We start from the raw sequence: 11,151 nt of genomic DNA on the forward strand, positions 1-11,151 counted from the left end.
TCGGTTGGAATTCAAATCGGTTCGGCTCGACCGGGGTATTTGGACCAACTCTGAGGGTGGTCTACTATAACCGGTCAAGCTGGAATTAGCCAGTATCAGAAATACCATAATACTCTTTGTTTGTCCCTCCAACATTTTGCATAAGCATTGTTTGCAGTTTCTCTTGGGACCATTGTAAGTCCCAAGAGAAAATAAAAACAATGCTTATGCAAAATTTTGGAGGAACAAGCAAAGTGTATTATGGTATTTTTTATATTGGCTAATACCGCTTCTCATTGGACGAATTGTTGTTCATTTGTCTCATGCTCATAACATGATCACGTGAATCTCTATGATTGGCGCAAAACTTACACGAACGCGAGGTAGCTTGGTTCGGAAATTCCGCAATTTTTGTTAAATGCCCAAGAAATCGGTATGTGGTGTATTAATGTGATTCGGGAAGCTGAAAGGACCAGAGATCCGAACGTTAACGGTTCAAAATCCCTTCTGGCCTATTAGGAGTATTAAAATCTTTTAGATTCATTTGTTTAGCTGATCATGTCCTGGAAAGCACCTCAAAGAGAATGTCTTAATCGAGTATTTATTTATTTGTCTATTTTGTCGGACAAACTACTTCATGACAACATTTACAACAACGCTTTACAAGGCGCTACTATTAGAACGTCTCTTTTTCATTGAAATTATTTAACAGAAACCAACTTTTAGGGCTGAAACCAGCGTTAGCGTACAACCAATTTTACAGCTTTTTTTGCAAGCTTGAGGCAACGGATAATGTCTATGGATAAACCTACAGTGAAACTTGGTCGCTTTCGAACTATTAAGCGAAGACGGAACCTTGTGAAAAGGCTAGCACTCAAAACACCAGAGTTTCTTGTATTTCATGCATCGTGCGAGCGCAACTCTGCAGTTGCTTCATCTCGCTTTCGTCCAAAGTCTGTTTGATGACGGAAATGACACCATGGGCGCCAAGCACGCTGGGAAGGCTCAAGAAGACATCCTCTTCAATTCCGTGATAACCCTAAAAGAAACGTGACACACGGATGAAAACTGTGAAAAAACACTTCACTTTCAGCTGACAACAGTACATTGATTAAAAAGGAGCTTGTGGGCAAGATATACCTCTTCACCTCATCTAGCCTGCGTAGCAATTTCGATGTTTTGGCCGCGCGAAAACTGAGGCGAGACAAAAAGCAGGGGAGGGGAGGAGAGTGAAGGAAGAGAACTTTTTTTTGTCCAGCCCCCTTTTTCGCGCGCCCAGAACATCGAAAATCTTCAACATGATCTCTAAATTATTCCGGTTATCGTTAATTCGTAATTTGCTTGCATGGAAGTTACTGTTATCGTTAATTTAGGACACCATGTCCCAGGACTTGCGGTAGCAGAGAAAATAAGGAAATTAAAAAATCGCACTGATCCGTGGAGAGTTTCTACTCTATTAGGAACCGCTTCTTTCCGCTTCACTACTGAAGATCCAGACACCGCACTCTCAAAAGTAACTAAGCCTAAACTAGATTAATAGTTTCGGCCTAAGCTTTGATTTTAAATTGTTTAGCTTTGACGTGAAGTTTAGCTTTTGCCGAGTGATAACACAGCATTATCAAATAGCGTTTAAAAGATCTTCCCTGAGCAGTTAGTGATGTACTGGTCAAGTGGTTTCGTGACGGGTACATAATCAACATTTCCAGGTTCGAGTCCTATGTCCATACGCTTGGGGTTGTCTTTTAAACAATAAATGACCATTTCCCATGATCCATATCTAACTTTTGGGAGGCGCGGTGGCCTCATGGTTAGAGTGCTCTCCTCCGGATCGACTGGTCCGGGTTCGGGTCCTGGCCGGGGACATTGTGTTGTGTTCTTGGGAAAGACACTTTACTCTCACGGTGCCTCTCTCCACCCAAGGTGTATAAATGGGTACCTGTGAATTTAATGCTGGGGGTAACCCTGCGATAGTCACTTCATGCTACGGAAACTGGAGATAATCGCCGGCCTGATGGGGCTTTCTAGGCTTGTAACAGAGACTTTACCTTACCTTTTATATCTAGCTTTCAGTCTCCTAAATTAACGATAATAGTAAATTCGAGGTAGAGAATGGGTTGAAAATCTTTCATATTTCAACACGGAAAACGCTTAATACGCAGGCCGCATCTCTTCTTTTATAACAGAGCAAGCAGATTAGTAACCTTACGCGGTAATCAGAAATTAACTCGAAGTTCAATAATAAAATGTAACGAATGATGGGTCCCTGGGGAATTTTCTTGACTTTTGATTAGGCAGTTTAATGTATGCGTATTCCTTTAAAAGCTGGCCTGTGCTGTCAGCGTTTGCCCTTCCCTTGGACAACGTAAAGAGAGCTGCTGGTGACAAGAAGAGTGGCCACTTTCTCTTGTCCCGCGATAAGTGATGTTTTCCCCTGCCTGTGTTTTCCTAATACATAATTCCGTTATCTTACCTTAGCTAGAACAGAAATCGCGTGAACATTTTTCTGGTTTCTCAGCAATGTCAGAGCCATGTTAGCAACGCTAAGTCCAATGGCCCAGGAAGTGTAACCCTTCTTTTTGATTACCTCGTAAGCGCTGCAGGAAAATAACGGAAACTGGAATAAGCTTAATAGGCCATTTTACAGTTGTTTGCTCAGCGACCTAGCCTATGAATGGCTCCGAGGCTGCCGGTGACCTTGCACTGATACAGCCCCCACTGCTTTTATCATGTAAATTGTGTTGTTGTAATGCTAATTAGTCCATATTAACATTACAAAAGCACGGAGGTTTGTATCAAAACAGGGTCACCGGCAACCTCGCTTCCATTCTTAGGCCAGGTAACTTAGCAACAAGAACATCATCGTCCCGAAGTCAAGAACACTACAACCGGAAGTATGGTGTTTCGCTAAATTCGAAAGTCTCCGTCCAAGCAGAGAGAGGAAATGCCTTGTTTTTAAAACCCCTGTGGTATGACGATATCGCGTCCGAGCACTGAAAGAGAGAAAATATCAACTTCCGGTTGTTAGTTTGTGCGATTGCTACACAGTCTCTTGACGAACGAGACCCCAATCCGGTGGGTGTTGTAATCAATACAATACAATACAATACAATACAATAATTTATTTAGCCACGTTATCGTATAAGAGCACAAGTGCTCGTTCAAAATACGAACGTGCATTAAATCTAGCGCTTTTCTCCGTGACGTTACGCTTTTCTCGTTATTAGAGAGATTTAGCATCGGGTTTACCACAGACGTGGACTAAATTTTGCGATTTGCCAAAAGTCAACCAAATTTGTCTGATTTCAGCTCTGATTTCTTGCCTGTTAACTTAAGATATCCGGCTAGCAACTTCTATATATGTTGTTGTTCGTCCGTCGGATCGACGAGGACCACCTAGTCATCCAGGGGTGGGGGCTGGGGCTGGATCCTGTGGGTGTGGATGTGACTCGTCAGGCTAATCCGCTCCCGGAATGTCCTCTGGAAGTGTGGGCAGGGGATAGTAGAAGTAGTGGAGACCTATTAGAGCGGTCTTTCCGGGACTGGTTGCGTCGCTCAACTACAGCGCTTCTGTTCTTTTCATAGGTTTTGGCGCCTTTGCGAACAGCCGATCGCCATTTTCCCCTGTCCTGGGCTGTCTGCTCCAACGTGTCAGGGTTTAGACAGAAGGCTTTAAGTGACGCTTTCAGAGTGTCCTTGAAGCCTTTCCTCTGTCCTCCCCTTCAGGAGCATTTGCCTTCCTATAGTTCGCAGAACGGTAGTTTCTGGGGAGCGGGTGGTCTGGCATGCGAACTACATGACCTGCCCAGCGAAGCTGTGACTGTATAAAGGTGGTGTAGGTAGGCAGGCCAGCACGGGCGAGGACCTCAGTGTCTGGGATTTTTGTCTAGCCACTTTATGCCCAGACGTTTCCTGAGGCAGGTTGCGCGGTTCACTTTCTTTACATGACGTTGGTAGACCGTCCATGTTTCGCAGCCATAGAGCAGTGCAGAGAGAACTATGGCCTGGTATAGCTTAATCTTCGTCTCTGTGCTGATTCCTCTTCTCTCCCAGACGTTCTTGTGCAGCCTGCCGAACGCAGCACTCGCTTTGGCGAGTCTAGCACTCACTTCAACGTCAATGACGACCTTTCTCGAGACGAGTGTGCTGCCAAGGTCCACCGCGTTCAGTCCCCCGGCTGCCCCTTGATGCTGATGTTTGGCTCAGCGTATGGTTTTCCTGGAGCTGGCTGGTACAAGACTTCGATCTTCTTTATACTTATTGTAAGTCCGAAGTTGTCGAAGGCTGCAGAGAACTTGTCGACGCTGTTCTGTATGTCCCCTTCCTTGGCTGCGTTGAGGGCCTTGTCGTCGGCGAACAGGAAGTGGTGTCCTTCTTCTCCTTGGGTTTTGCTAGGAGGCTGGGGCCAGTCGTTCAAAAGCCGATTAACGCTAATCTCAGGTTAAAAATTAACAAAGGAGTTTTATTCTCTACTCCCAAATGCTGTTCAAGGCTGATATTCGGTGAAACGTTACATAGGAAGAAGTCAATCTTGAAAAACAAAAATAAGCAAAGGAAACTTTCACCAAAACGTTGAAAACATGAAACAAAAGTTTACGCTAATCCTGGATTAAGTTAATCGGCTTTCCAACAACCGGGCCCAGAGGTTGAACAGCGAGCCATCAAAACGATATCTGATGCCTGATGCCGACAGTTGTGATGACCGCGTGCGAGTCCTCTTAGATCGTCTGGGTTGGTAGACGAGTTAATCTTGACTGCAAAACCAGCTCCAGCCTCCCGTCCCTCCTCAGGTCCACGCCCACTCCAACAGAAGGCGTAGCCTGCGCCTTCATACTTTTTCTATGGCAAACAGCAGCCTGGTGCTAGACTCGGTGCTAAATCTCCCTATTGATGTGAATATTTAAGTGGATTTTCAGGAAACGCTCCGGGAACACTCGGAAAAAAACCGAGTGCACGTTTGTAGGAGTCGAGATTATCAGTTCGGACGCTCTACCACTGTGTTTATAGAAGATACGTGAGAGCCATTCTAGGACATTAAACTTGGCAGATGTAACAATTGTCCCGCTGTACTGCGGGTTCGACTCCTGCAAAAGAACACTCGGATTTCTTCCGAGTACCCACGACTCACCATCGGTAGATAAATCTCTCCAATAGGAATACCTACCTGTTCACAACTGTCTTGTGCAGTTCACTCCATTTTTCTGGGTCGGCGTCAGTTCCCATCGCTGGATTTAGCGATTTGAGGTTAACACCCGCTATATTGACACCACTCCACACTGGAACTGCAAAACGAGTAAAATCTAATTCTGAGCACCCAGTCTGAAACGTTTAGCATTCAATAACTGTGATCCGGCCCTAGCTTTATCAACATGATGTGTTAGTTTGTTTGTCGGGTGGTAATTGGAGATCGATTCGTTGACGCGAGAGAACGTCTTTCGACAAAGTTGTGCAAACTGCCGGGTATATTTCCATGTTAAGAACTACAAACCGAAATTAAACCATTTAGTACTTTCACAAGCCTGGCCTTGTTCCTCAAAAGCCTTGGAAAAACTGATGTTTGGCCATGTCTTGAAGACCAGGTAAAACTAGAAGGCCATGTAAAACGAATTGAAAGTTTTTCCTTTTGTAGGTACGAAGCGTTTCATGTCACCCCAGATACGCCCGAAAAGTTCCTGGAATTGGGAGATACACCCCCTGATCTGTGGCTGGTCATACAGATAAGTCGCCATAAAAGATGATTCTGAAACCAATTCTGAGCTTATAACTAAAAAATGGAACGCAAGCAACGGTTAGATTGCTTTGAGCCACTTGACTCGTTTCCAGTGGCATCCTTTATCTAAGAAGACAAGACAAAGATGGAGCGAGAATAAATGGAGGGAATACAAGGAATACATAGATCAAATTAATGTTGATGGAGGAAAAAGTGACATACCACTTGCGTCGCCATGTTCTCCGATAATCCACCCATGAACATTGTTTGCTGCAATGTTCATTTTCTCACTGATCAGAAAGTGAAAGCGAGCCGTGTCAAGGTTTGTTCCACTTCCTATGACTCGTTCATGAGGAAGTTTACTGATTTTCCAGGCTACATATGTCAAAATATCCACTGATGAAGAGATTAAACAGAAAAGTATTCAAGATGATAGTATACTGGCTGAAAAGCTGCAGTAAAATCTATGCCACGTTCTTTTGGAGCTAAAAATATTATACATGGCCTCTTAAGAATTCAAAGTCAAATTGCTGTTTTCATATAAAATTATTTACTACCTCCAATCAGTGCAGGGATGGCGCAGTGGTAAAAGCAATCGTTTCCCACTAATGTGGCCGGGGTTCGATTCCCAGACTCGGCGTCATATGTGGGTTGAGTTTGTTGGTTCTCTACTCTGCACCGGGAGGTTTTCTCCGGGTACTCCTGTTTTCCCCTCTCCTCAAAAACCAACATTTGACTTTATTTGTGTTAATTGTTAATTTCAATTTACAGTGTCCCCAATTAGTGCTTCAGCGCTAGAACGACTAGACACTTAAATAAAGTTCCTTTCCTTTCCTTTCCTTTCCAACCTTAATTTAATGGTTTGTTCCTTCAGTGGTTTGCTCCTTCAATGTATGGAGTGTTCTCTCAAACAATTTTAAAATTTTATCATTGTTCTGACCACTGCTTGAAGGTGGTAATTAACTGGGCTCTGTCACAAAATTAAGCCAAATTCAGCAAATGGCACCTGGCAACCAAATCAAGTGAGCTTAAGGAAACTTAAGACACTGAAGGAGGGGCAAAATTCAAGAAGATTGGGCTTCTGAAAACTGTTCAGCCTTAACTTAAAGGTTTTTCAAAGTTTATCTCTGTTGTTCGTAACTTAAATTATGTATTCTACAGTGAACGCAAAGAAAAGGGACCTCTGCTAGCAGGGGACTTCGAGTTGTGTTGTTTTAAAGTCAGTTCTGGGTTCCTTGATATTAAGTTGCATAATGAGAAGGGGAAACTAATTGGTAAAGCTGCACAAAGTCGACTGCACTGCGAGAAAAAGCCCCTTTAAGCTATATGCCTATCAGACTGCCATGCTTGTCGACAATAATGTTTATTACAGCAACCATTATCTACGTTTTACGCTTGTACCTGGATTTGACACAATCATCAAAACTGTGTTTGGACTGTACTTCACCAGATGAGGTATGATTCCTGTGAAAACGAACCAAGAAACAAAAATGAGACGATTTAACCATCATATTTTCATCCTCTTTCGCTGTACCTGGAGTGAGAGGAAGAGACTACAGGGGCTACGCAGTATCTTTGAAATTGGGGGGGGGGGGGGGCGCTAGGTCTTGGTATATGTATGAGTAGTGTAAATTACTAAGTCTTTGATCAAGCCGAAAACAACATTGTAAGACAAAATGGGGAGGGGGGGGGAGAGTGTTCCCTCTCTGCGGTCCCTGAGAGAGAGAGAGAAATACTGGAAAAGGGAAGTACAAGTTCTTGACCAATTGGATCAGTTTCAAGAGTGAGGGCATGTAACAGGTGGGTTGAGTTTGTTGGTTCTCTGCTCTGCTCTGCTCCAAGAGGTTTTTCTCCGGGTAATCTGGTTTTCTTCTCTCCTCAAAACCAACCTATGATTTGACATGAGTTGATTTGATTTGCCTTCTGTACAGTGTTATCATTATACCATTTTTGAATACTCACGGCTAGACTGGATCTCGCATGAAATGGAGGCTAATGCAGGCAAATCTTTTCGAATGCAAATAAGTTGCCCGCATTAGCCTCCATTTCATGCTAGATCCAGTCCAACAGTTAGAATACGACACTGGCCTATTAGTGCCCCTGTCATGCAAAATGATGTTATTTCATGACACCCAAAATGCCCAAAACATAGACAGAGAAAATGGGTAATAATGCTCCCTAAATTCCAACTAACCCAAAACAATCATAACAAAATGCAACTTTTGCAAAATACCGGTACGTTCTCAACAAGTCTTACCCTTGAAGATGTTAACATTTCTCTGTACCAGGTTCCTACGACTTTCGCCTTCCGTTCTGCCGGCAGCCCGCAGTAACAATGCACAAGTCAGAGTTTGCACTAACAGCATAGTCTAGAAAAGTCAAAGTGCGCAGCTGCATTGTGCAAAAACTTATGGTCCCCCAGCTCCTAGCGCCTCCCCATTAGGGTACGTCTTTCAATCCCAGCAACCTAAACACAATTTTCCCTAAATCCAGAAATTTCTGGCAGTCTTTAGCAGCCAATATGAATGCTTACCTCAAGGAAAGGAGGTCCTATAAGTGGATTCTAAAATGTTTATTGCTTTAATAGGCAAGACAAGCCTTCATGGTTTTGGCAATCACTCTTTTCACCACAACGAAGACATATTTTCTAACCATTTTCTTGTTCAGTTCAATTGTATTATTTTATTCATGAATTGATTCACCTATTCACTAAAGCTCCTGCAAAATGCCTATTTATTCCCAGGCAAATTGGCAGGTAAGTGCCCCGGCAAAAAGCCTGTTATGTAGTCTCTGTTACAGAGCAAAAATACAAGAAAAGTCGGACATTGTGCGATGAGTCTTAGATCAGATATTTTCGCCATTACCTACAGCATAAAAATAAAAAAAAGGATCTCAGTTCATATCTTCACTCATGAAATTTCATTTCCTGTTTTCCGACAAATCCCAAAAAACCACTGGAATCACGGGAAAATCTCTTGGGGACCATTCCTCCATGGGCTGGGGGAATGCGGGGAAGTTGTTACCAGTTGCAGTGAAAAGTGCAGCAATCACAGCTTAAACTACCTTGCACCATGTGATAGTAGTTAAAACTAGCAACTCCTAGAAGCAGACCACTCGAATTAAAATTGAAAGACTTGCAACCACTCACTTGCAGGGAAATCCCAGGGCATGCTTTTCCTTATTAAATAACAATTATCTAATATTTATGCCATTTCCTATGATTCCCATGCATGACATGGGATCAATACTTATAACATTGTTTTTTTATAATACTGCCCCAAAATATGAATTCAAAATAAAATACGTTACCAGTGCTGGCCTGGATGTCAATGTTCTTAATCGAACCGCTGGACCATGTTGCAAGTCAAGCAGCTCTCCCTTTTAACTTGTCATTACCACATCCACAAGTGCTATTTCAAGGACATGTATCGGCCTAATAAGACATTAAGTACAGAGACTTAACTTGAAAATAGATTATGCATTTTGAATCAGTTTCGTGTGGACCATTAATCAGGCCTGTGTTCTTGTTACCGTGGATTTACCATGAGAGTTGCCCGTTAAAAACGATGTGTCAGAGTTTCACAAGTTAGTAAAACCATGAGGGAGTTGAGAAGGGTCTGTTCTCGTTTTGCTACGTAATAAAATGGTGAACGGCCGCAGGGAGCTTTAAAGACAGGATGATGACGACAGGCTATGAAGACGTTATCTCAAAACATCATTTCCCATTTTTGCAATAATCCTTAGCGTTAACTCCCAGTCGGTAGGCATGGAAAGTGTGGCAGGTGTTTGTGTCCTCCACAAAACCTAAAATTTGGTCAATTCACATCGTTGTCAGAGCCCGAAAACTGCATAGAAAAGTTACACAAGGTTAGTGTAAAATGAACATGAAGGGCCGTGCATCAGCTTTTATTTTTACCCGAAGGAGGGCCATGGTTGATAGGTGGCGGTCGGTAGCTGTTAACTCCCTCGTCCTTGCGTAAATTGAAAGATCGCTAGTGGCACTAAAACTGGAACTAAACATATTTTCATTACAAAAGTTATAGATACCTGTAGCATGATACTGTAAAGATCAAGCCATACCAACTTGCCCCTAACACCACCTATTGTGACATTGTCTTCACATGAGGAGCCTTTCGCCGTGATCGTCATGGACACTTTTCAAAATAATTTATCCTGAATTGTGGCCATAGATGGCTGTAACTGATAAATAGATACAAGATACAATTCTGAATCAGTGGCACCATTAGTTTACTGTCCCGACACAAGGTTCAACCAAAAATATTACCGGTAAGTGTTGCGCAAGAGAGATTTTTTGCAACTTGAGCTAAAACTGCAGAATTCCCGACCCTGGCCACTTATTTGCAGGGTTTGCCTTAAACCAGGAATCCGGAATCCGGAATCTGGAATCCAGAACCGAATCCTGAATCCCAAATAGAATCCGGAATCTGAAATAAGAACTTGAACCAAAGTCACTTGCCTTACACTAATTTGCCAAACGAAACGAAACGATACGAAACAAAATGATACAGAAACAATAAAGCTAACCTTAGCCTAAGTAGGTCTAAACAAACCGTTTACCAATGCTACAACAACTTGCAAAATTGTTGAGACACTTTCATTAAAAAAACACCTTTCTAGCTCCAATGCCTGCCGTATCTGGAACTTAAACCTTTCCCACTTCCTCTCCCTCTCCCCCCTTCTTTCAATGGTGACTGTTTAATTTTCCAACAATTTTTTTGTCTCGCTAGCAACACTGAGAAGGGGAGGAGGGGAGCTGCAGTGTGAGAGGTAATAGGGAATTAATAATGCCCCAAGAAGGTGAAGTGTCTCCACTATTTTTGCAACTTGTTGTAGCATTAGGCCTAAAAATACTGTTTAGGCCTAATTAGACCTAAGGTTAGCTTTAATGAATGTTTAGGACTTTTTCTGCATTTCGTTTCTTTTTCACAAATTAGTGTAAGCCTTTTGTTGAAGTTCTTATATCGCATTCCGGATTCCGGATTCCGTTTCCACATTCTGGATTCGGATCCCAGATTTTAGGCAAACACCTTATTTGCATATGAATGGCACGTATTTCTTCAAATGATGCTGCAACAAGAAAACAATAGTAGCCATGTATTCCGCAGTTACTCCAAATCTTGCATTTGAGTGCTTTTCTGGCGTCAGTCCACAATAATTTGTACATTACACTATTGTCTGTGTGTAGAGATGACAGAGGTGACCAGAGCGTTGTGCTACAATATCATACAAAAATATTAGTCAACGGTGTGTAAATGTTAGTCATGTCATTTTCAACCACAGCAGACACGGCCGAACCTGACAGGTCAAGAACACATGAGACAATCGGTTACATCGTGCAACGTTTCATGAGTTCTCTTTAAATAAAGTTAAAATCATCAGTACGTTTTCCCAAAGGAAAGAGATTTTAAAAACGATCGACTTTCTTCACTAAGAAAGAGTACGCA

The 11,151-nt window shown here is 42.6% G+C and overlaps 1 protein-coding gene across 1 annotated transcript; it reads right to left on the minus strand.

The window, feature by feature from the left end:
• Window positions 1-564: 564 nt before the first annotated feature.
• LOC138015995 (L-lactate dehydrogenase-like) lies at window positions 565-9,888 on the minus strand. Its single transcript, XM_068863155.1, has 8 exons — window positions 9,734-9,888; window positions 8,996-9,119; window positions 7,944-8,055; window positions 7,088-7,150; window positions 5,909-6,082; window positions 5,141-5,258; window positions 2,450-2,573; window positions 565-1,018 (listed from the first exon to the last, which is right to left on the minus strand). The coding sequence occupies exons 3-8, from the start codon at window positions 8,050-8,052 to the stop codon at window positions 854-856; spliced, it is 753 nt and encodes a 250-aa protein (XP_068719256.1). The 5' UTR covers window positions 8,053-8,055; window positions 8,996-9,119; window positions 9,734-9,888; the 3' UTR covers window positions 565-853.
• Window positions 9,889-11,151: the final 1,263 nt, after the last annotated feature.

This window comes from Montipora capricornis, chromosome 9, assembly GCF_036669925.1.
Source record: "Montipora capricornis isolate CH-2021 chromosome 9, ASM3666992v2, whole genome shotgun sequence".
In the NCBI taxonomy this organism is placed as follows: Eukaryota; Metazoa; Cnidaria; class Anthozoa; order Scleractinia; family Acroporidae; genus Montipora; species Montipora capricornis.